The sequence below is a fragment of the Herpailurus yagouaroundi genome, unplaced genomic scaffold (genome assembly GCF_014898765.1).
Source record: "Herpailurus yagouaroundi ecotype Mexico unplaced genomic scaffold, PumYag 77, whole genome shotgun sequence".
Taxonomy (NCBI): domain Eukaryota; kingdom Metazoa; phylum Chordata; class Mammalia; order Carnivora; family Felidae; genus Herpailurus; species Herpailurus yagouaroundi.
The window spans coordinates 72,933,814-72,960,789 of NW_024412388.1; the positions used below are offsets into that span (position 1 = coordinate 72,933,814).

Here is a 26,976-nt window from a genome sequence, read left to right on the forward strand (position 1 = left end):
TTCAGCAGTAACTGGTCTGCCAGGATAGTTAGGAATTTTGCCCTTGCAAATCATGCCATTATTGTGATGATATCCTAAAATTATTTTAAAAAGAAAAATGTGGAAAAGAATGACCTAGTTCACAAATAAGAAAAAGAAGCATATAGTCATTACCAGACACATTTCTCAGAAGTCATCAAAAGCTGTCACAAACAGGATAATTCCACCAAAACTGGATGTTAAGTTATTCAAATTTCAGATAAATTGTGCCAAAGATTCAATTTGAGAACAACAAAGTAAATAATTTCATAACATATTACATCTTCTGCAAATGAACTTAATATTTTAAGAAGAAATAGTATATGTAGTAATAGAAAAAAAGGGCATTTTGTATAAGAGATAAAAATCTAACTTTGTTAGAATTTGATAATGGGAAGCTATATGGAACAAGAGTTCTACCTCCAACTTGGAGAACTACTTTACTTGACTTAAAAGGTCACTAATATAAAGTCTTTCTAAGGGTGAGGAAACCAGAAAATGAAACAGTAGATGATCTGAGTTAAGTTGAAGGGGAAGAAATTTCTGGAACATATGCTCTCTAAAATAAATATACCTTTTAGGACACAATAAAGAAATAAAATAAAACTACAAGATTTTAAATACTGAAAAAATTGTGATTTCAGGTATCTCTAATAGCACTAATTAAATAGTATATGAACTATGATAATATTCAAATATGTTAGCCAGAGTATTTTTTCCTTCACAGTATTTCTTTTTATGCAAAGTGATAGACCTGCTCTAGATTTGAGATTTTCAAAATAGACTTTCCCTTAGCTTATGGATTTCAACATAGTCTTCTGAAACTCATGGTGAGGTAATAATTTTAGAAGGATATAATATTTTGAGAAGAATACATTTTTAAAAAGAAAGCCTAATTTTTATTTTTTATTAAATTTTATAACTTTTCCCCCAATGTTTATTTATTTTTGAGAGAGAGAGAGCATGAGAAGGGAAGGGGCAGAGAGAGAGGGAGACAGAGAATCTGAAACAGGCTCTGTGCTGTCAGTGCAAAGCCTGACATGAGGCTGGAACTCACAAACCGTGAGATCAGGGCCCCAGCTAAAGTTGGATGCTCAACTGAAAAAAAATGATTTTTAAATATGAAAACCCTATATTTGAGTATCAAAAACCAAGGTGACAAAGGAGTCCAGTCATACAATTTATGCCATAAAGAACAGATTTAGAATTATAATAGTATAAGAGAAAAATTTTTCTACTTAAGGGGATATAAATATCTTCAAGTTGGTGAAAGGTAAAAACAAAAGCATAAGAGAAGCAAGATTGTTTGACACTGACAGGAATCTCTGAGAAGGGCCCTTTATACCTCACTCTGCCCTCAAGTCCTGGTTTGGGGGAAGCAATAATACCCTCAGATAAGTATGGGAATTTGGGCACAGAAACAATGGCTAGGGAGACTAAAGTCCTCATTTAGAAGTCCACATGAACTGCACTAAGTGTCAGCAGTAGAGTAGAAATTTCTACATTGGAATGTCTAGGCTGGTGGGCTTGAGAAAGTCTGAGTCCCACGAGTACCCAGCATGGTATGGGGATTAGCAGAATACATTTCCACTTGGCCAAGAACAGAAGCAGATAGCTCTTAAAGGCCTATATAAAAGAGACTTTGTACCTTTTCTGTACACAGAAAATAGCTATACATGCCAGCATGGATTAAAGAACTTCTGCAAGGAGGGCCAAGGTAGATGTCAACATGGTGGGATGATGGCTACTAAGGACCTAAATGGATGATGTGCATTTCAGTGCATACTGGTGTAAATAAATGACTGAAGACCAAACTCACCTTCCATTCCTCTTCCCCACCACTGCCACCCAGAATGTAACTGCAGACTTGACAAGAGAATGAATAGGAAATCTCTAAATCAAACGCAGGATATTTGTATGGATGGAGTTAAAGACTGTTAATTGACTAGAATGTTCTACCAATTAGGTTTCTACTACCAGGCAGGATGGGCACTCAGGATGGATGTTAAGTTCCATCATAAAGAACATAAACAAAATTATATTTTTAGTATACCTGAGTTTGTGACTTAAGGTTCAAACATACTATGCATGTAAGTAATGGCTTTACTCCAAATGCTTATATAAAAAAATAAAAAACAAAGAGATTCACATATCATCACAGACTGATTACATTTTGGGATGACCATTATGTTGGGGATTATTTCAGAAAAGCTAAGTGTTGTGCACTGAAATCTACATGTATGGGTCTGTTATCATGAAAACTAGGATGTTAATCAGACCTGGATGGGCATCAGGAAGCAGCTTCCAATAGAATAACACAAAAGAAAAAGTATGACTATAAAAATTATTTTTGAAGTATACTTTGCTACTTGTAACAGGACAATTGTGGTAAAATCTGCCTATTGAAGACAAAAAGTATTTAACAAATAACAAAACTGTAATGTCTGCTGTTTTGAGATGTTCAAATCAGGAAAGATTTCCTTATTACAATTATTGTCATCATACTAAAAGGAAGTAGGCCAGCTAGAAAAGCCATAGTCTAACAGTGGAGATTTTAAATGTATAAAGATCAATAAAGTGTAGAACACTGATACTTTAAAAAAACTGCACATTAAAAAAAAATCTCAAAATGGAATTGTTGGCTTATAACTAAATTAAGAGCCAGGCATTACTAAACATTAATCCTACGGAGAGGTAGTCTCTTATTTGTAGGAAATTATAGATTTGGGCCAAAGACAAAGATAATATGTTGTTATATGAGGTGTTGGTACATGACTGAGTTGTTATCATAAGAAGGAAAAGAAAGTCACTCTTCAACTAATACCCAGAACTCAACTATAGTAAAGCTAGAAGTATTCTAATGCTACTTTCAAACTTAACTTACTCATGTTATTCTATTTAAATGTTAAGTACCTCATAAATCAATAAATAGACTTTACTGTTTTAAATGGATCTGATTTCAAATAGGCCATCATGTTTTTCAAAGCTAAGCCAGACAAAAGAAAAAGCACAATTTTATGCTCACTCTAAAGACTACAAATAAAAATCGTTTGCCTTTCCTATTTGATACTGGACATTTTAAAAATGTGTCATCATAGTCCAAAACCTGTTATTTAAATGAAGTTGAAGGATAGTTACCTCAATACTTAGCTAGTTCTAACTTTGTTAGGACAGATTTACAATACAAACACAGATTTAGAGTTAGGCAATAATTATACTCTTTCTCTCTCTTCTTTTTTTTCTCTAACCAAGAAATTTCAATTCACTAAAATCTGGAATTTTGTTTTGGAAGAAAAATAAGATTTTGGCTTGAGTCTTAGTCTTGGAAAGCCATTATAGGACAGTTCACTACATTTAAATTACAAAAGTCTTTTTGAAAATGTAGTGGTTCTGCTATTGGATTTGACTTGTTCTTTCTCTCTACTGTGTCATGAATGAGAGCCCAATGAATAAGTTAGATGGTTAAGTAAAATTAATCATAAAAGATTTCAAAGTAATAGCAGGCTTTTGTATAATATTGGGAGTCAAGAAATAAAGTTTCTATTGTTAGTTCTGTTAACTAATTCTGTGATCTTAGGTAACTCAATCTGTCTGAGGCTTAAATTTCTTCATCTGTAAAATGAGAGGGTGGTCCAGATGATTTTAAAGGGCCATTTCTAAATCTAAAAAACAAATTTAAAGCTTTGCAAAAACAAGAAGACAGTAATTGGACAGGATCCACCTGACCACTGAAGGTGTCCTTAGTGAATAATACATGGTCAATGATTATTCTTGTAGCAATTATTAGTATTTTAAATTCTTTTTTAAAAACATTTATTTATTTTTGACAGAGAGAGAGAGAGCACAAGCAGGGGCAGAACATAGAGAAGGAGGCACAGAATCTGAAGCAGGTTCCAGGCTCCCAGCTGTCAGCAAAGAGCCCGAAGCAGGGCTTGAACTCACCTATTGCAAGATCATGAACTTGAACTCACAAACCTGAGATCATGACCTGAGCTAAAGGAAGACGCTTAACCGACTGAGCCACGCAGGAGCGCCTAAGACGCTTTTTAATGTAACCTTGAACTGTATGTCAGCATTGCCCAAGGCAGGAAAGAACTAATTCCCTTGAATTATACAGAATTTAAACCATGGCTTCTCAGAATCTTTTGGCTCTGATACCCAGGGTAAGTTGACCACGTAGGCTGGATATGTAGTTGTTTAGTAAGAATATATGATTTTCACTGGCATAATTTTAACAGATACTAATAAATACCAAAACATTTCTTCTTCCTGAGATATGTCAAAAAAGAAAAAAAAATACTAAGAATATGAAAGTACTAATTCTAAGAGATGAGAAATTTTGGGATCAAACCTTGGGGGAGCATTTGCATCCTTAGGCACTTAATGCAAGTCACAAGAAGGCAGTAGCAGTATTCTAGGTTCCTAGCTGTTTCCACTACTTTTTCCAATTTTGGTATTAAAAATTCTAAGCGGGGGAGGAGGGGTGCTTGGGTGGCTCAGATGGTTAAGCGTCCGACTCTTGGTCATAATCTCATAATTTCATGGTTCGTGAGTTCAAGCCCTGCTTCTGGCTATATGCTGATAGCTCAGAACCTGCTTGGGATTCTCTCTCCTCTTTCTGCTCTTCCCCTACTCATGCACACATGTGCTCTCTCTCTCTCAAAATAAATAAATAAACTTTTAAAAAATTCTAAGTGAATGAGACAATTATCTTCTCTCTGTGTGTTTTCTCTTGTTAAGGCTTGCCTTTCATGGGATATTTTTATTTTTTATTTATTAGTTTTTATTTATTAAGGAACCTGACAAAGAGTTATTAGGTAGATGTAAAGACCATTCAAAAATGGCTTTAAGGTGAGTGAACACCTATGTAAAATCAGATTCAACTCAATTTTATTACTCCTTTAAGTAGGAAGCACCAAGTATGCGTAAAGATTGCTTAACAAATTAGGAGAAATGTGGTTTCAAATTCATTACTTTTTATCCATTCTCACCTAATTTATTATTAAAATTACACTAAAATTTTTAAAGAATTCTATTTAAAATCAATAGCATGTGAAATTAGAATGCCATGAAATGCAGGATAGCAGTAAACTGATGGTACAAATCACAAAGCAAGTTATAAGGCAACAACCTTCAGTAAGGTTGAGGCAACATCTATCAGTGCACAGGGAAAGAGACTACATCCAATAAGCTAATAAATTTTTAGTTTGTTTGATAACAGATAACTGACTTATGGAAAAAAAAAGTGTTTTAAACAAACTGTGAGTCTGTGTCACATAGTCAAACTATTTCTCCCCCTACTCTACTACAACAACTAAGTAGGTTTGATTGATAGGGTTTCACTTTGCAATGCTGGTCTTAAGGCCTATTGGTACTTCTGCTTGAAATCCCAAGGAAAGAGGAGTAGTTTGAGACAACCTTAAGCAATTTTTATCAGAAGGCTGCTGGTAAAGGGAAATGTGGATGGCAGTCAGAACACATGAACTTAATCAATAATCTTGTTTTAGCACAACTATTGACAAATACTCTGATTAGAGGCCTACAGTGATCCTTGCTCTGGAAGGGTGAATGATCATTTAAGTTATGATAAATAGCAGCTCCTATGTCCCTGCTCTCTCAAACCAACAGTAAGTTTCAAATTATCTTAAATAATTTCAACTTACTTCAGATCCTCTCTCTCCTTTTAGTCCTTGTTCACCCTGGTCACCTGGCTCACCCTTTAATAAGAAACCAAAGAGAAATCACATAAAAAACAGACACCAAATAAGATATATTAACATTAATTTTTTTTCAATGCCAGAATCACAAAGAACGTTCTCAAAACATACTGGGGGCCCTTGTTGTCCAGTAGCACCTCTTGGTCCTGGTATACCCATGTGACCCTAGGAATAGAAAAGATTATATTATTAGAGTAAACAGAGACATGCAACTCAGAGAGTAGGGTAGTATCACTTAAAATGGTAGCAAAATGTTACAAAATTCAATTTAAATATAAAAAATTATGATTCTTTTTCAGAAATATTACAGAACATAATGGCCACTGGATATTATGACAATTGAGAAAGCCTGTAAAGTTTTGTTTTGTTTTGTACATAGGTCAACATAGTAGGTTGAATGGTAGTACACCTAAAGATCTCTATGCCCTAAACCCCACAGACTGTGAATATGATCTTTTTTGGAGAAAGGGTCTTTGCAGATATCATTAAGTTAATGATCTTAAAAAGAGATTATCCTGAATGGCCTATGACAAGTACCCTTAGAAGAGAGAGATAGATACAAACAACAAAGAAGAGGGTCATGTGAAGGCATAGACAGAAACTGGAGCTATGCAGCCACAAGGAGCATTGTCAGCCATCAGAAGCTAGAAGAGGAAAGGAAGAATTCTCTTCTAGAAACTGCAGAGAGAGCAAGGTCTGTTAACACCATAGTTTCAGATTTCTGGTATTTAGAACTGGGAGAGAATAAATTTCTGTTGTTTGAAACCGTCCAGTTTATAATAATTCTGGTCAGGAAACTAAGACAGTAAATAACCAAAGAAATAAAAAGTTTGAGAACAAATTTCCTTTTTCAGCCTATTCCTATTGTAGAAGTATACCACTTGGATATACCACTTGGATAAATTTAGTATTTATGGTATTTATACCACTTGGATAAATTTAGTATTGAAAATTGGGAGTCATTAATGTATATAATGCCAAGACACATCAAGTGACTTTGATATTCAGCAGTCTGTCATCACCCTAGTCCTCCTAGGAAGGAATGCTGACCTACCACATTTCCCTTTTCAAGTGTGTAAATAGAAACTAGCAACAACCCAAGGGCATGTCAGATTATGCATAAATAATTCTGCATGCAGTCTCATTCTTCCCCTTCCCTACCGTCCTTTTCACTTTAGAATTTCTTTCCTCCTACTCTGTATATTACAGAAAGAATGCCATAGAAAAAACAGTTAGTAGGCTCATCTCCTTTTTCTGGACTAGGAGAAGTAAGGATTGCCTATATAGACTAATGATATTTATCTCACAGAAAGATCAGTTTAAGCTCTCTTTGTTTGCATTCTTTGAGGCAACTGTTTGTGGTTTTAAGATTCAACCTCCTGATTAAAAAAAAAAAAGAATTATTTAACAGAGTGAACATTGCCAAGAGACAAAGACTGTTTGGAAGGCTTTCTATAGAACATGGCCATAACTAAAGAGAATACCATTACCACACATGGCCTTACTAGCAAAACATGAGCAGAGTCAACAATAACAGAATCAGGTCAGTCAAGAGGAAATGGGGTGTAAGTATATATGACTATTATAAGTCATTGATGAAGCAGAATTCAGGAGAGAAGTGATTGGTGAAAGGATGAAGTTACACAACGTAGTGAGAGTGAACAGATGAGCAAACTATAAAACTCAAGATCATGATGGCCAGTTGTGACTTTGCCACCATTTTTGTCTGTGTTTTATAAAGACCTTTTTAGAATGGTCATAGAATATCCAATAGCTTCTCCTGGTTTTGTGAAGTCTGGATACAAATCTCACTAAAAACAAACTTGCTTTCTAGAAGTTTCACTGTAATTCCTCTAGTTCTATTTCAATAAAAATTGAGAAGGGCCATTTTCTGCAATGTTAAAAATTAAATATGATGTAGTAAATATTATTATAAATTTATGTAGGCAAGGTTATGGGAAGTGATTGACTTTGATGTGATGATAAGCTGAATCTTGAAGGATGAGTGTTCCAGGCAGTAAAGTAAAAAGAAGATATTCTGACAGAGTGGATAGCATGGGGGAATAAATGAAGATTTATCTGACAGAACACGTTAAGTGGAGAATGGATTTGAGAGGGCTATGACTAGGGATAGGGAGTCTAGTTTGGAAGCTATTACAATAATTCAGACAAAAATGATGAAACCTAAACTAAAGTAGGGCAAAATGGCTAGATTCCAGAGCTATCTAAGGTCAAAAGAAATGGCCAATTAAATTTGAGAGATGAGAGGAGAGAGAAAGGAGAGGAGGGAGAGAACAAGAGAGATAAAGAGACAGAAAGAAACAAAAGGAGAGAAATAGCAACAGACACACAGAGAGAGCAATAGACGGAGGGGGACAGAGAGATACAGAGATGGACAGAAAGATAGAGAGAAGGACTATTCATTTATTGGCTTGAACACCTTAATGTCTGATGGTAGCTTTCACTGAATTGAAGACATAGAAAGAATATGATCAAGTTTGGGGAGGATGATAAAACTGACCAAACCAAAGTGAAATGGAGTTTGAGCTAGAACATAATTTATTCCATGTATTTATAGGACTTCATCTCACACAAATTTAGTCTGATTTAATCTTGGGTATCTGTATATTTCTGCTCATATTTTTAAAAAGCAGATATTGACAGTATAATATGCTTATTCCCACTATATTTTCTGTCTTTCTCAAGCCTTACATGAATTTATCTCGACCTTTGGGATGTATAGTTTTCTGGATGACAACTATAATTTACTATATCTGTTTTTATGCTGATTAAATGTTCTTATTATATGTCTTCTACATGTGATGTCCACAGAGGCAAGTACTGTATCTGGGGTATCCAGTATTATACTTATGTCTTCTAGCTCTGTTCCTGGCCCATGGAAGACACTCAAATATATGATGAGTGGACAGAGGTTTTATTATGCATGACACATAAGATCTGTCATGTATAATAATTCCTAATAAGTACTAAGTACTTACTAATAAGTATTTATTGATGATAATGAGCAAGACACATGACTTTTGTAATTCTCAGTTCCTTCAAGAGGAAAAAAGAACAAAGGATGGTGAACAAGATTTTAAAAAATTTCTAACTGTTCACAGCAAAATGGAAGCAAATCTACATTATCATTCAATTTTTTTAATCCCAAAAGATAACTGTGAGCTCACTACAATTGTAAGAACATTTGTAAATATAAAAATGTTTTTAAAAAGATTGGTGATAATCATTCAGTCATAGAAAGGCATGGAGTACTAAAACTTTCTACAACATCGATTACAATATAATACATTATATTAAGTGAAATGAAGTCAGACACAAAAAGCTATATATTATACAATTCCATTTATATGACATATCCAGAAGAGATAACTCAATAGAGTCAGAAAGCAGAGTAATGGTTGCCAAAGCCTGGGAGAAATACAGACTGACTGCTTAATGGGTATGGGGCTTCCTTTCTAGGGTAATGTAAATGTTCTGGAACTATGTAGCGTGTGATGGTTGTACAATATTGGGAATGTACTAATATCTTTGAATTGTACACTTTAAAATTGTTAAAATGGTAAATTTTATATTATGTGTATTTTAGTACAATTAAAAGGGTTGACGATAATGTTAATCATTAGTTTACCACAGTGAAATGATAGTATATACACTTTAAAATGATAGAAAAACAAACATTTGAAAATTTCACCTGAGGCTACAACAGAATAATCTAACTATAAATAAAGCACAGTTCCCCTGTATGAATCAAACTTGTGCTTGGAAAACCTGGCAGGGGACAAGTGTGGATATTTCATGGCTTTCAGATGTCTAAGCAATAAAATTATTATGGCTGCCTGGTTCATGATGGCTTGTTTAGAATAAAACCACCAACAAATTACAAAATGACCTCTAAAGACTAAGGACATAGGATAGAATAAGACATAAAGGAAGATGTGGATCAAACTAATTCATGAACTATTGACAACTGAAAACATAATCAGGAATATTTGTGGAAAAAGGAAGGAGAAATTGATTCCACAGTGAGCCCAGGAAGAAGTTCTCTGATGAAGGATTTCTGAATAAGGTGTGACTATTCAGAATAAGACAGGCAGGGTTTCTCTTCTGCTAGCCAGATGAAGAGATTATTTTCTTCTTCGAAAAGAATATTTATCTGTTTGTTTGCCAGTAAATTTGCTAGTTTAGCAACCAAATATTTCATAGTTGGTAGAGGCCAAAAGAAGATATTGCAAGAACTTGATTTTCCTGAGAATGTGTGAAGTTATGCACAGAAAAGGCTAAGGAAGGGGTTTTCCAAAATGGCGAAGAAGCATAGAAGTTCTCAGCTTGTCTCATCGCTGAAGTGCAGCTAGATCAGCACCAAACCATTTTGAACACCTAGGAAATTGATCCGATGATTAACACAACAATCTGCATAACTTGAGCCACAGAACTCAGCAGGTACACGGTGCGAAGAGGTGAACTGGGGGAGAAAAAGTTGTAGAGGGTAAGGAGGTGTTTTTCTGGACAGAGAACAGAGAAAGGAAAAGGAGGAGAGTACAGCACACTAGGATCATGCAGGAAAAGCACTCCCCCCAAAAGTAGCTGGAAAGAGTGGAAACACTGACAAGGGACTGAACAAGAAATCTGTTCTTAAAAACCACTGCTGGAGAGAAAGGGGAGGGTTACAATACCATTAGGAATCTATAAACGGTGGAGCACAGATTTGGAAGTTCTGGAGCTCAATACCTGGCAGTGCTCTGGTTTTGAGTAAATCCCCAGGAGCAGGCAGCGAGGTTCAAGGGGTCTGTGGGCCACAAGGGGAGAAGGGGTTCCCCTGCTTTGGAGGCCATATGGCCTCCCCACAGGCAAAGTTCCCAGTGGACTCTGGAGAGCAGCCTCATTTGCTGATATTGGGACAAAGACACCAGAGTGCAGTGAAACCTGGCTCTGGCTGTATGTTGTGATTTGCCATAATCTCTGAACCTCCGCTGCTGCACCACTGTATGAACACATTCTGGTGCAAGCTGGCCATTGCTCAGTGAGACATTCCCCCAGAGGGTCAGAGTGGGTCCAACCTGCAGGGTTCTCTGAAATGAGGGGTTTGGAAACACATCCCCATCTGAGATAAAACTCAGGAGGGAGGTGCTGCCTAACAGGCTGATGACTTGGACATGGACAGGGTATAAGTGGGGAATGGACAGAAGCCTGAGACAAAGGAGGGGTTCTTGATTGTGGGTCGGTGAGAGCACAAAATTTCTGTGCCAAAAACTAGGAAGTTAGGTGAAGCCATTTCCACTGCCCCTGCCCATGCACACGGGCATGCACGCCACACCAATCCACCCCAGTATGCTGAGCAGTGCCACCTAACGAAGAATGGAGCTGTTACAACAAGTCCCACCCAACTATGACCTCCAAGTGCAGCCCCCTAGAAGACCAGCACAAGTCACTCCATGTGCTTAGTGTATGGACTATAGAGTGCTTCATAGTTTGAGTTCTAGGAGAAACTGGATGTAATTTCATTCAGGTTTCATTCTGTTTCCTGGTTTATCTATTCTTTTTTTTTTTTTTTTGCTTCTGTGTTTGTTTAAATTGTTTTTCCCCCTCTCCTTTCTTTTCTTTTTCTTGGATAGAGAAAAATTTATTTTTATTTTCTTTTTAAAAAATATGTTTAAGTCTTTTTACTATGTTTTTATTTTTTGTAAATCTTTTTATTCTATTACACTTTCTTCATTTCATTTTATTCTACTTTATTATATACTTTTTTATGTTTTTAAACTTTTCTTACTATTTTTTTCATTTTCTTTCCTATTGTTTCTCTATTATATTAAAGATTTTCAACAACCACCAAAACACACCTAGGATCTAGCTTCCTTTATTTATGTATTTTTTTGTTTCTCATTTTCTCATTTTTATTTTTTACTTTATTAATTCTTTTTCTTCCTCCAAAATGACAAAACTAAGGAATTCACCCCAAAAGACAGAACAGGAAGAATTGACAGCCAAGGGTTTAATGAACAGAGATATAAGAAAGATGTCTGAACTAGAATTTAGAACGATGATAATAAGAATACTAGCTGGGGTTGAAAAAAGCATAGAATCCCTTTCTGTGGAGATAAAAGAAGTAAAATCTAGTCAGGACAAAATTAAAAAGGTTATAACCAAGATGGAATCAGATGGATGCCACAACAGCAAGGATGGATGAAACAGAGCTGCGGATCAGCGATATAGAAGAGAAAATTATGGAGAATAATAAAGCAAAAAAAAAAAAAGAAAAAAAAGAAAAAAAGAAAAAAGAAAAAGGGAAGCTAATGCAAAAAAGCATGGTACAAGAATTAGAGAACACAGCGACTTACTAAAAAGGAATAACATCCAAATCATAGGATTCCAAGAAGATGAAGGGAGAGAAAAAGGGGTAGAAGGTTTATGTAGAATATTATAGCAGAAAACTTTCCTAATCTGGGGAAAGACACAGAAATCAAAATCCAAGAGCATAGAGAACTCCCATTAGATTCAATAAAAAACGACCATCAATAAGGTAAGGCATATCATAATCGAAATCACAAAATACACAAACAAGAAAAGAATTATGAAAGCAAGGGAAAAAAAGTCCTTCACCTGTAAGGGAAGACAGATCGGGTTCACAGCAGACCTATCCACAGAAACGTGGCAGGCCAGAAAGTAGTGGCAGGATGTATTCAACGTGGTAAGTTGACAAAATATGCAGCCAAGAACTCTTTATCCAGCAAGGCTGTCATTCAAAATAGAAGGAGGGATAAAGGGTTTCTCAGACAAACAAAAACTAAAGGAGTTAACTAAACTAAACCAGCCCTGAAAGAAAATTTAAGGGGGACTCTCTGAGGGGAGAAAAGATGACACAAAACAAAAAAGGCCAAAAGCAACAAAGATTAGAAAGGACCAGAGAACATCACCAGAAACTCCAACTCTACAGGCAACACAATGGCACTAAATTCATATCTTTCACTATTCACTCTAAATGTCAATGGACTAAACGCTCCAATCAAAAGACATAGGGTATCAGAATGGATAAGAAAATAAGATCCATCTATATGTCATTTACAAGAGTTTTAGACCTTCAGATTGAAAGTAAAGAGATGGAGAACTATGTATCATGCTAATGGTCACCAAAAGAAAGCTGTGGTACCCATACTTATATCAGACAAACTAGATTTTAAAATAAAGACTAACAAGAGATGAAGAAAAGCATTATATCATAATGGGTCTATACATCAAGAAGATCTAACAGTTGTAAACACTTATGCTCCCAATGTGAAAACACTCAAATATATAAATCAATTAATCACAAACATAAAGAAACTTATTGATGATAATACCATAATAGGAGAGGACTTCAACACCCCACTTACAACAATGGAAAGATCATCTAAGCAGAAAATCAACAAGGAGACAATGGCTCTGCAGGACACACTGGACTGGATAGACTTAACAGATATATTCAGAACATTTCATACTAAAGCAGCAGAATACATATTCTTCCTGAGTGCATATGGAACATTCTCCAGATCAGATCACATACTGGGACACAAATCAGCCCTCAACAAGAACAAAAAATCAAGATCATACTGTGATCATATATTCAGACTGATCATATATTCAGAACACAACGCTATGAAACTCAAAATCAACCACAAGAAAAAAATTGGAAAGACCACGAATACTTGAAGATTAAAGAACATTCTACTAATGAATGAATGGGTTAACCATGCAATTAAAGAGGAAAATAAAAAGTACATGGAAGTCAATGAAAATGATGACATGATAGCCCAAAACCTCTGGGATGCAGAAAAGGCAGTCATAAGAGGGAACTACATAGAAATCCAGGTGTTCCTAAGGAAGATAGATCTCAGATAAACAACCTAACCTTACACCTTAAAGAGCTGGAAAAAGAACAGCAAATAAAGCCTGAAGACAGCAGAAGATGGGAAATAATAAAGATTAAAGCAGAAATCAATGATATAGAAATTTTAAAAAAGTAGAACATATCAATGAAACCAGGAGCTGATTTTTTGAAAGAATTAACAAAATTGATGAACTCCTAGCCAGTTTGATCAAAAAGAAAAAGGAAAGGACCCAAATAAATCACAAATGAAAGAAGGGAGATCACAACCAACATTGCAGAAATACAAATAATAATAAGAGAATATTATGAGCAATTATATGCCAATAAATTGGGCAATTTGGAAGAAATGGGCAAATTCCTAGAAACGTATAAACTACCAAAACTGAAACAGGAAGAAATAGAAAATTTGAACAGACTTATAACCAGGAAAGAAATAGAATCAGTAATCAAAAATCTCCCCCCGCCTCCCAAAAAGGAGTCCAGGGCTAAATGGCTTTCCAGGGGAAAGCCTGGAATTTTACCTGGAAACATTTAAAGAAGAGTTAATGCCTATTCTTTTGAAACTGTTGCAAAACTAGAAATGGAAAGAAAACTTCCAAACTCATTCTGAGTCCAGCATTACCCTGATTCCAAAGCCAGACAAAGACCCCACTAGAAAGGAGAGCTACAGACCAATTTCCCTATGAACACTGATGTAAAAATTCTCAACAAAGATACTAGCCAACTGGATCAAACAATACATTAAAAGAATTATTCACCACGATCAAGTGGGATTTATTCCTGGGATGCAGGGATGGCTCAATATCCACAAATCAATCAATGTGATACATCACATTAATAAAAGAAAGAATAAGAACCACATGATCCTCGGGGCGCCTGGGTGGCTCAGGCGGCTAAGCGTCTGACTTTGGCTCAGGTCATGGTCTCGCGGTCTGTGAGTTCAAGCCCCGCGTTAGGCTCTGTGCTGACAGCTCAGAGCCTGGAGCTGCTTCGGATTCTGTGTCTCCCTCTCTCTCTGCCCCTCCCCTGCTCATGCTCTGTCTCTCTCTGTCTCAAAAATAAATAAACATTTAAAAAAAAAAAGAACCACATGATCCTCTCAATAGACGTAGACAAATCATTTGACAAAATACAACATCCTTTCTTGATAAAAGCCCTCAAGAAAGCAGGGATAGAAGGATCATACCTCAAGATCATAAAAGCCATGTATGAAAGACCCACCATTAATATCATCCTCAATGGAGAAAAATTGAGAGCTTTCCCTCTAAGGTCAGGAACATGACAAGTGTGTCCACTCTTACCACTGTTTTTCAACATAGTGTTGGAAGTCCTAGCCTTAGGACTAGGCTTTTTCTCAGAAAACATAAAGAAATAAAAGGCATCCAAATTGGTGAGGAGGAAATCAAATTGTCACTTTTTGCAGATGACATGATACTCTATGTGGAAAACCCAAAAGATTCCACCAAAAAACTGCTAGAATTGATCCATGAATTCAGCAAAGTCACAGGATATAAAATCAATGTACAGAAATTGGCTGCATTTCTATACATCAATAATGAAGCAGCAGAAAGAGAAATCAAGGAATCGGTCCTATTTACAATTGCACCAAAAACCATAATATACCTAGGAATAAACCTAACCAAAGAGGTGAAAAATCTATACACTGAAAACTATAGAAAATTTATGAAGGAAATTGAAGAAGACACAAAGAAATGGAAAAACATTCCATGCTCATGGATTGGAAGAATAAGTATTGTTAAAATGTCAATACTTTCCAAGGCAATCTACATATTCAGTGCAATCCCTATCAAAATAACACCAGCATTCTTCACAGAGCTAGAACAAAGAATCTTAAAATTTGTATGGAACTAAAAAAGGCCCTCAATAGCCAAAGCAATCCTGAAAAAGAAAATCAAAGCTGGAGGCATCATAATTCTGGACTTCAAGCTGTATTACAAAGCTGTAATCATCAAGAAAGTATGATACTGGCACAACAACAGACACATAGATCAATGCAACAGAATAGATAAACCAGAAATGGACCCACAAACATATGGCCAACTAATATATGAAAAAGCAGGAAAGACTATCCAATGGAAAAACAACAGTCTCCTCAGTAAATGGTATTGGGAAAACTGGACAGTGGCATGCAGAAGAATGCTCCTGGACCACTTTCTTACTTAAAATTAAACTCAGATTAGATGGAAGACCTAAATGTAAGACAGGAAGCCATCAAAACCCTAGAGGAGAAAGATGGCAAAAACCTCTTTGACCTTGGCTGCAGCAACATCTTACTTGACATGTCTCCGCAGGGAAGGAAACAAAAGCAAAAATGAACTATTGGGACCTCGTCAAGATAAAAAACTTCTGCATGGCAAAGGAAACCATCAACAAAACTAAAAGGCAATCAACAGAATGGGAAAAGATATTTGCAAATGACCTATCAGATAAAGGGTTAGTATCCAAAATCTATAAAGAACTTACCAAACTCAACACCCCAAAACCAAATAATCCAGTGAAGAAATGGGCAGAGGACATGAATAGACACTTTTACAAAGAAGACATCCAGATGGCCAACAGAAACATGAAAAGATGCTCAATATCACTCATCATCAGAGAAATACAAATCAAAACCACATTGAGACACCACCTCACACTAGTCAGAGTGGCTAAAATTAACAACTCAGGAAACAACAGATGTTGGGGAGGATGTGGAGAAAGGGGAATCCTTCTGCAGTATTTGTGGGAATACAAACTGGTGTCTGGAACAGTGTTGAAGTTCCTTAAAGAATTAAAAATAGAACTACCCTAAGGCCCAGCAACTGCACTACTAGGAACTTATCCAAAGGATACAGGCGTGCTGTTTTGAAGGGGCACATGCATCTCAATGTTTATAGCAGTGCTATCAACAATAGCCAAAGTATGGAAAGAGCCCAAATGTCCACTGACTGATGAATGCATAATGATGTGGTATATATATACAATGGAATATTACTCGGCGATGGAAAAGAATGAAATCTTGCCAGTTGCAATGGAACTAGAGTGTATCATGCTAAGTGAAATTATTCAGTCAGAGAAAGACAAAAGTCATATGACTTCACCCACATGTGGAATTTAAGATATGAAACAGATGAACATAAGGGTATGGAAGCAAAAATAATATAAAAACAGGGAGGGAGACAAATCATAAGAGATGCTTAAAGATAGAGAACAAACTTAGGGTTGCTGGAGGGGTTTTGAGTGGGGGGATGGGCTAATTGGGCAAGGGGCAATAAGGAGAACACTTGTTGGGATGAACACTGGGTCTTATAAGTACATGATGAATCACTGGATTCTATTCCTGAAATCATTATTATACTATATGTTAACTAGCTTGGATGTAAATTTTAAAAAAATGAAAAAATGAAAAAAATGAAAAAAACCTGAAAATGAACTAAAAAAAATAGAGTCATGTTGTTTTTCAAGCAAAAAAAAAAAAAAAAAAAAAAAGCTAAGGAAGTGTAAGATGCTTTTCAAATTTTTCTGGAAGCAATGGGTTGGCTTCTCAACCCAAAAAGAACCTAAATACACTGAATTCCTTGGATTAAGAAACACTTATAGATCCAAATGTTATGTAAATTGGAAACAGAATATACGTGACATTCAAAAAATGTTTCTCTAAAAATAGAAGTACAAGATGGCCACCACAACAATTTCACAAACATTTAGAATGACCTTCAACATTTACTTCAAAGAGAATTTTAGGAAGTGAAAGTTGATTTTTCAGATTTCAGGCTTGAGGAAATTAATATATTGATGATAGTTACCTACCTACAAGCTTGTCCATTCAATCTGGCTATTTAAGTCTTCATTTCAAATATGGCCACTGATATTTTACATGGGAGAGGGGTATATTGGATCAAACAACCCATCAATTCACTAGTAAAAATGAATTATGTTTATATACATATTATATACTATTATGTACAAAACTCAGAACAAAACATTGTAGAAGAAAGAGAGAGGTCATATTCAAATTAGGGAGCTAAGATATCTGCACATTAAAAATAATTAGCAAATATATTAGCAACATAAGATGGTAAAATATTTCTATTGAATAACTTCTATAAATAATAAATATTATAGGACTGAGGAATATGGAAAGATTACTGTTAGGGTGAGCTTAGGAAAAGGGAGTCTGTACTAGATTATGAAGGAAAGATAGGATTTATGTAGATAAAGTTTAGATAATACTATGAGTATGTACAGAATGTTGTGAGAAAATGAATGACATAGAAACTATAGGGAGACAGTTAGCAGATGACCAATTTGTTTAGCAATTGACACTATAAACAGGAAGGGAAGAGAGATAAGACAGGAATAGAGAACATCCTAAACATAAATATGCTAATAAAAATGACACGGAATAAATTCTATACAGAATCTAATACAATTTTGGCTGATGAAGTTGGTCTCATAAAATCCTTCTAAGAGTGGAAGAGGACAAAAACTGACAGAAGGCTTGAGAATATAATGACATTCATCCACCTATTTGACAACTCCATTGAATTCCTACTATACATCAGGAACATTATGTTCTAGAAATTGGGTATATAATGATGAAAAAGCCAGACAAGAGTCTCATTTTCATGGATCTTACTTTTTGGTAGGGAAAGATAAGACACTAAACAAAAAACCAAATGTATATAAAAAAAGTGGTTAGATAATATAGATGGCATTAAATATCATGAAGTAAATCTAATATGATGCAAAGTGAAGAATAGAAAGAGAAGGCCTTTCCCGAAGTAACATTTCAGCTGAGATCTGATGATGAGAAAAAAGCAGCAATGGGAGGAGGTGAAAATGAGTCCAGAAAAAAAGGAACAGAAAGTACAAAGAACTAGGCTTCTTCTGGGATCAAAACCTTAAGATATTACTCATAACTCAATGACGCTTATTTTCATTTGAAACTGAGCAAAACCACCAGAGAACACTGATTCAATTTAGAAGCAAGGTGTGAAATTTGCTGTAATTACCTTATAGCCCTCTGCTCCAGGCTCTCCTCTCTCTCCTTGTTCCCCCACAGGACCCTACAGAGACCACATGCAAAAACAATCAGTTCCACAGCTGGATCCAAGTATTTGTGAATGCAGATAATACAGTTAGTGTGGCATATTTTTTCCCCCCAAAATGTGAAACCAAATGTATAATTATTTGTTTAGTTCCACTAATATATTTCAAAAGACTGAATATCAATAACATTAAGAACATCATAAGCATTGAATTATTTGAAGAGAATCTCATAATGATCTTGCTAGGAAAAATATTGAAGAAATGAAGTCCACTTAAACATTATGAATTTTCAGATGGAGGAAGTATGTTATACATGATGTCAAATTAACTTGCATTTTTACTTAATGTTAAAATGATAGAAAAAGATTTAATCTGGATCATTCAGCCATGTAATCATTCTATTAATTAGAAGATCAATTTAATCATCTTTTTATTTATTTATTTTTATATTGTGAAGTACAGTTGGCATACAATATTATAATAGTTTCAGGCATACAACATAATGGTTTGACATTTATACACATTATGAAATGATCACCAGAATAAGTCTGGTCACCATCTGTCACTATATGTAGTTATTATAATACTATTGACTATATTCGCTATGCTGTACTTCACATCCCCATGACTTACGTATTTTATAACTGAAAGTCTATAACTCTTAATCCCCTTCACCTATTTCACCCATCTCCTTATACCCTCCCCTCTGGCAATCACCAGTTTGTTCTGTGTACTTATGAATCTGTTTCTGTTTTGTGTTGTTTTGTTTTTTGGACTCCACATGTAAGTAAAATAATACACAATTTGTTCCTCTCTTATTTCACATAGCATAATGCCCTCTAGGTTCATTTTTGTTGTCATGAATGGCAAGAATTCACTCTTTTTATGGCTAAGTAATATTACATTTTGTGTGTGTGTGTATATATATACATCTTCCTTATCCATTTGTGTATCAGTGAACACTTAGGTTGTTTCCACATCATGGCTATTGTAAACAATGCTGCAATGAACATACATACAATGAAGATACAGGTGTATGTATCTTTTCATATTATGTTTTTCAACTTTTTTTTCAGATAAATACCCAGATGTCAAATAGCTGGATCCTGTGGTATCTCTATTTTTAATTTTTTGAGTAATCTCCATACTGGTTTATGTAGTGGCTGCACCAATTTATATTCTACCAACAGTGCATGACGGTTTCTTTTTTTCCACATTCTCACCAACATTTGTTATTTCTTGTTCTTTTTTGATACTAGTCATTCTGACAGCGATGAGGTGAAATCTCACTGTGGTTTTGATATGCATTTCCCTGATTAGTGATGTTGAACATTTTTTCATAGGTCTATTGGCCTTCTATACGTCTTCTTTGGAAAAATGCCTATTCAGGTCCTCTGCCCATTTTAAAAATCAGATTGGTTTATTTGTGTTGAGTTGTAGGAGTTCTTTATATATTTTGGATATTAATCTCTTACTGGATATATCATTTGCAAATATCTTCTCCCATTTGCCTTTTGTTTTGTTGATGATTTCCTTTACTGTAAAAAACTTTTTAGTTTGATGTAGTCCCAATTGTTTATTTTTGCTTTTATTGCCTTTGCCAGAGGAGACACATACCACAAAAATACTGCTAAGACTGATGTGCCAGAGTTTACGCCTGTTCTCTTTTGGAAGTTCTATGATTTCAGGTCTTACATTTAGGTCTTTAATCCACTTTGAGTTTATTCTTGCATGTAATGGAAAAAAGTGGTCCAGTTTCATTCTTTTGCATGTAGCTGTCCAGTTTCCCCAACACCAATTATTGAAAAGATTATATTTTCCCCATTGTATATTAATTGATCCTATAAGTGTGTGTTTATTCCTGGGCTCTCTATTCTGTACCATTGACCTATGTGTCTCTTTTTGTGCCAGTACCAAACTGTTCTGATAACCACAGCTTTGTGTGCAGTTTGAAATCAGGCAGCATGATACCTGCAGCTTTCTCAAGACTGTTTTGGCTATTCAGGGTCTTTTGTCATTGCATACAAATTTCAGATCATTTGTTCTAGTTCTTTGAAAAATACTATTGGAATTTTGATAGGAATTGTACTGAATATGGAGCTTGCTTTGGATAGCATAGACATCTTAACAATATTAATTCTTCCAATCCACAAACAGTGTATCTTTCCATTTATTTTTGTCATCTTCAGTTTTGCATAAATGTCTTATAGTTTTCAGAATATAGGTCTTCTGCCTCCCTGGCTAAATTTATTCCTAGATATTTTTATTCAATTTTATTTTTATTCAATTATAAATAAGATCATTTTCTTAATTTCTCTTCCTGATAATTTGTTTTTATTGTATAGAAATGCAACAGATTTCTGTATATTCATTTTGTATCCTAATTTAGTAGTTGTAATAGTTTTTTGGTGAAGTCTTTATTTTGTATTTACAGTATAATGTGATCTACAAATGTTGACAGTTGTGCTTCTGTCTTACCAATGTGGATGTCTTTCCTTTCTTTTTCTTCTCTTATTGCTATAGCTGACATTTCCAGTACTATGTTGAATAAAAGTGGTGAGAGTAGGCATCTTTCTATTATTCCTGATCTTGGAGGAAAAGCTTTCAGCTTTCCACCATTGAGTATGATGCTAGTTGTGGGTTTGCCATATATGGCATTTCTTATGTTAAGGAATTTATTGAGAGTTTTCATCATAAGTGGATGTTGAATTTTGTCAAATGCTTTTTCTGCATCTATTGAGAAGATCATGATTTTTAGCCTTCATTTTGTTAATGTGGTATATCAAGTTAATTGATTTGCAAATACTGAATCATCCTTGCATCCCTGGAATAAATCTTATTTGATTGTGAAATATGATCCCTTTAATGTATTGCTGAGTTTTTTTTTTTTTTTGATAATATTTTGTTGAAAATTTTTGTATCTATGTTCTTCAGGGATATTGGCCTATACTTTCCTTTTTTGTACTGTCTTTTCTGGTTTTGGTATCAGGACAATGCTAGCCTCATAGAATGAATGTGAAAGCATTCCTTCCTCTAATTTTTCTTGAATAGTTTGAGAAGGATAGGTATAAACACTTCCTTAAATGTTTGGAAAAATTCACCTGTGAAGCCATCTGGTCCCTGAGTTTGGTTTATTGGGAGTTTTTTGGTTACTGATTCATTTTCATTACCAGTAATCAGTCTGTTCAGATTTCTATTTCTTCCTGATTCAGTTTTGGAAGATTATAAGGGTTTAGGATTTTATCTTTTTTTTTTCTAGGTTGGCCAATTTCTTGGCAAACCTGTTTGTAGTAGATTTGGGGATGCTGTGCTTTTATTTCCATTTGTCTTCAAACAAAACTAATATTTAGTTAGCAGAATGTTGTTTAGCTTCCATGTGTTTGTGTATTTTCTCCATTTTTTTCTTGGTATTTATTTCTAGTTTCATATCATTGTGATCACAAAAGATGCTTGATATGATTTCAATATTCTTAAATTTATTAAGATGTTTTTTGTGGTCTAACATGTGATTTTTCCTAGATAATGTTCTGTGTGCACTTGAGAAGAATGCATATTCTGCTGTTTTTGAATGGACTGTTCTGTATATACCCATTAGGTCCCTCTGGTCTAATGTGTTGTTTAAGGTTACTATTTACTTATTGACTTTCTGTCTGGATGATCCATCTATAGACGTAAGTGGAGTATTAAAGTGTCCTACTCCTATTGTATTACTATCAATTTCTCCCTTGATGTCTGTTAATATCTGCTTTTTAAATTTAAGTGTTTCTAAGTTGGGTGCATAGATATTTATAATTGTTATATCCTCTTGTTGAATTGAACCCTTTATCATCATGTAGTGCCCTTCCTTTTGTCTTGTTACAGTGTTAATTTTAAAGTCTATTATATCTGATATGATACCCCTGGTTTGGTTTTTTTTTTCATTTCCACTTGAATGGAGTATTTTTTTCTATCCTTTCACTTTCAATCTGTGTGTGTCTTTGGGTCTGAAGTGAGTCTCTTGTAGGCAGCATATAGATGGGTCTTTTTTTTTTTTTAATTTTTTTAATGTTTCTTTATTTTTGAGAGAGAGACAGGGAGACACAGCGTTTGAGTGGGGGAGGGGCAGAGAGAGAGACACATACACACACAGAATCTGAAGCACGCTCCAGGCTCTGAGCTGTCAGCATAGACCCTGATGTGGGGCTCGAACTCACAGACTTGAAATCATGACCTGAGCTGAAGTCACTTAACTGACTGAGCCACCCAGGTGCCCTGAAATGGGTCTTATTTTTCTTATCCATTCAGTCACCCTATGTCTTTTGATTGGAAGATCTAATCCATTTACATTTAAAGTATCAACTGATAGGTAGGTACTTAGTGCCATTTTGTTAACTGTTTTCTGGTTTGTATATGTAGTTCTTTTCTGTTCCTCTCTTGCTCTCTTCCTTTGTGATTTGATGATTTTCTTTAGTGTTATGTTTGGATCCCTTTTCCTTTATTTTTTTGTGAATCTATTGTAGGTTTTGGTTTGAGGTTTCCATGAGTTACATATATAACACCCTATGTATATAGCAGTCTATTTTAAGTTATTGGTCACTTAAGTTCAAACACATTCTAAAAGCCCTACATTTTTTATTCCCCTCTCCCCATGTTTTGTGTATTTGGTGCCATAATTTACATATTTTTATCTTGTATATCCCTTAGGTAATTATTGTAGATATAGTTGTTTTTTCTACTTTTGTCCTTTAACCTTCATACCAGCTTTATAAGTAGTTGATCCACTCTCTTTACTGTATGTTTGCTTTTACCAATGAGCCTTTTTCTTTCATAATTTTTTTTACCTCTATTTATGATGTTTTCTTTTCCATTTTAAGAAGTCCCTTTAACCTCTCTTGTAAGTCCAGTTTAGTGGTGATGAATTCCTTTAACTTTCATTTGTCTGGGAAACTCTTTATCTCTTTAATTCTGAATGACAATCTTTCCAGGAAGTGTATTCTGGTTGTAGGTTTTTCTTTTCAGCACTTTGAGTATATCAGGCCTCTCCTTTCTGGCCTACAGAAAGATTTTTCTGCTGAAAAATCAGCTCATGATCTTTTAGGTGTTACCTTGTAAGTAACCAGTTGCTTTACTCTTGCTGTTTTTAAGATTCTCTCATTACCTTTAATTTTTGACAATTTACTTACTCTCTGTTGGTGTGAACTTCTTTGGGTTCATCTTGTTTGGAGCTCTCTGTGCATCTTGCAGTTGGATGTTTGTTTCTTTCCCCAGGTTAGGGAAGTTTTCATTTATTATTTCTTCCTTTTGTCTTGTTACACTCTTTGCTTTAAAGTCTATTTTATAAGACTTCTGTTGATATTTATGTCCAAGAGGTTCCTTAAACTATCCTCTTTTTCTTAACCTTTTTCTTTGTACTCTTCAGTTTGGATGACTTCCACTACCTTGTCTTCCAGATCGCTGACCTGTCTATATCCTTTAATCTGCCATTGTTCTCCCTAGTGTATATTTTTTTTTCATTTCAGCTATTGAATTCTTAAGTTATGATTAGTTATTTTTTCTATTTTTCTATCTCTTTGTTGAATTTTTCATTGTTCAACGACTCTTCTTCTGAGTTCCATGAGCATCTTTATGACCATTACTTTGAATTCTTTATCAGGCAGATTGCTTATCTCTGTTTCCTTTGGTTCCTTCCTGAGGTTTTGTCTTATTTTATTTGGAACGTCCTCCTGTCTCCTTGTTAGGCCTGACTCACTGTGTGTGTTTCTATGTATTAGGTAGATCAGATATGCCTCATGGTCTTGATGGAGTGGTCTCATATAGAAGGTGTCCGTTGGGCCTTAGAAGCACACTCCTCCTTTGTCACCAGAACCAGGTGCTCCAGGAGTGCCCTGTGTAGTCTCTTTGCGCCTTCTTATTGCTGGCATGCTTGTGAGTGGGGCTGGCTCCTGGCCCATTGGCTGCAATGACTGGCCACAACTGCTGTGGGCACACTGGTGGGCAGGACTGGCTCCTGACATGGCTGGCTGAGAGGCCTGGCTGTGGCGGCTGTGGCTGTGCTGGTGGGTGGGATAGCCCCTGGTGTGCCTGGCTATGAGGTCAGGCCAGGACTGTTGTAGGCATACTGATGGGTGGGCCTTGCCCCTTGTTCCTGTCAGGAGCCACTCTGGAAGGGCACCAGTTCAGGCCAAAACTACTCGTTTGGTGTGTTGGGACAAGAGCTACTTTGGAGAACACCAGTCCTGGGCAAGGCCACCTGCAGGGTGTGGCAGGATGGGAGTTGTTTTGGGAGACACTGTTTAATGATCTTTTTAAAAGCATCTAATAGCTACCTACTTTAACATTCTTGATCAGAAACTCTGTTGTTTATTCTTTTTAATTTTTTAGATATAAATTAACCTAATAAAAATTGCATCTATTTATTTTAATCTGTATGGTAGTAGCTAATAAACCTATACTTTTAACTTTTTTCCAAATATTCCTAACATAAATTCTTTGATATGATAAACTATTCAAATTATCTAGTGTAAATTATACTTGGAAAAGCAATTTTTGCATACGAGGACCTACTATCTAAAAAGAAAGTCAAATTCAAATCTTTGTGAAAACCATAAAATTGATGAGGACAATTGATTGACAAATTTTAACTTATTCCTATGTGAGTAAAGATATTTGACATAATGTAAGGACAATAATCTCTGACTCTGTTTTAATGATTTAGAATATTCTTGGTTTAAGTTTCATACCTGTTTTATGTCTACTAGACAAAATAATGATTGTTATGCTAGACTTTTAATATATTTATTATATTTTAGTGACATTCTTTGATTCTGGTGTACTTGAATCTGGGGAAAAAACAAGCACTTTTATACACTATTTGCCCATATGTTTCCATTTGCTTTTAAGTTTTTGCATTATTTCCATATTTTTCCCTGTTGGGGCTTTAGAGAGACTAGAACATATTTGATAAAAACCTTATATATATTTTATAGATAAGTATGCCTCTATATGAGATGGCTTGATTTAATCAGAATAATTCTAAAATCTTTTGTATTTCTAAAACAAAATATAACTTTCACTCATCTCCAAAGAGCCAGATCAAAGTACCAGAAGTAACTACGTAATGTGATCCTTCTGCTTTAGTATTTAAACATATTTTTTAATGTTTATTTATTTTTAGGAGAGAGAAAAAGAGACAGAGCATTAGCCGGGGGAGGGGCAGAGAGAGAGGGAGACACAGAATCCAAAGCAAGCCCCAGACTCTGAGCTGTTAGCACAGAGCCCAAAGCGGGGCTTGAACCCATGAACCATGAGATCATGACCTTAGCAAAGTCAGATGCTTAACCGACTGAGCCACCTAGGCACCCCTAGGATTTTTAAAATCTTATATGATATCATGTAGAAAATTGAAAATCAAACCAATTATATTTATTTCTATGAGTTAAACACTTTTATTCTACCTATTTAATTTACATATGCCCTTTAAGATTATTTTCATAAAATATGAATATAGAGATGGTCGTTCAGATAATCAAAGCTACAATAGCTACTTTTCTTTTTTTTAACATATATTTTTAATGTTTATTTTTGAAAGAGAGAGAGAGTAGGGGAGGGGCAGAAAGAGAGTAGGACACAGAATCTGAAGCAGGCTCTAGGCTCGGAGCTGTCAGCACAGAGCCTGACGTGGGGCTTGAACCCACAAACTTGGAGATTGTGAGCTGAGCTGAAGTCAGATGCTCAACCAACTGAACCACCCAAGTTCCCCTATAGTAACTTTTCAAAACAGAGTTTATAGTTAACCTTCAGATACTTAATTAGAAGACTATGGACCAGTGATCTTCAAAGGGTATTGGTTATAATAACTGATTAAGTTTTAAAGTCATTTGGTAACTATATGTAAATTACTATAAAAAAGTATACAGGTCAGATTTTTTTTTAATACTCAGAAATAAATCTGAATTTGATGATTTTTTAAACATTTTTTTACTATTTATTTACTTTTGAGAGAGAGAGAGCGAGTGAGCAGGGGAAAGGAAGAGAGAGAAGGAGACACAGAATCCAAAGCAGGCTCCAAGCTCTAAGCTGTTAGCACAAAACCCGATGCAGGACTCAGATCCATGGACTGTGAGATCAAGACCTGAGTCAAAGTCAGATGCTTAACCAACTGAGCCACCCAGGCGCCCCATGAATTTGATGATTGAAGAAATGTCTGCCCTAAAATATCTAGAGTATAGTATTTTGATAATCTCTGCAAAAGGTTGTTATAGTGCATTTCATGCTGAAAGTTAGATTTGGAAAGTCACCGTAATTAAACTATATATTATGCTAAGGATC

At 35.2% G+C, this 26,976-nt stretch overlaps 1 protein-coding gene across 5 annotated transcripts in view; it reads right to left on the reverse strand.

Moving 5' to 3' along the window:
• COL24A1 (collagen type XXIV alpha 1 chain) overlaps positions 1–26,976 on the reverse strand; it is a 405,325-nt gene that overhangs the window by 67,897 nt on the left and 310,452 nt on the right. For all 5 annotated transcript variants that reach the window (XM_040470847.1, XM_040470844.1, XM_040470848.1 and 2 more), the window contains 3 exons: positions 18,633–18,686; positions 5,847–5,900; positions 5,682–5,735 (listed from right to left, as the gene is read on the reverse strand). In XM_040470847.1, the coding sequence (XP_040326781.1) occupies positions 5,682–5,735; positions 5,847–5,900; positions 18,633–18,686 (162 nt within the window). The remainder of the gene's footprint in view (positions 1–5,681; positions 5,736–5,846; positions 5,901–18,632; positions 18,687–26,976) is intronic.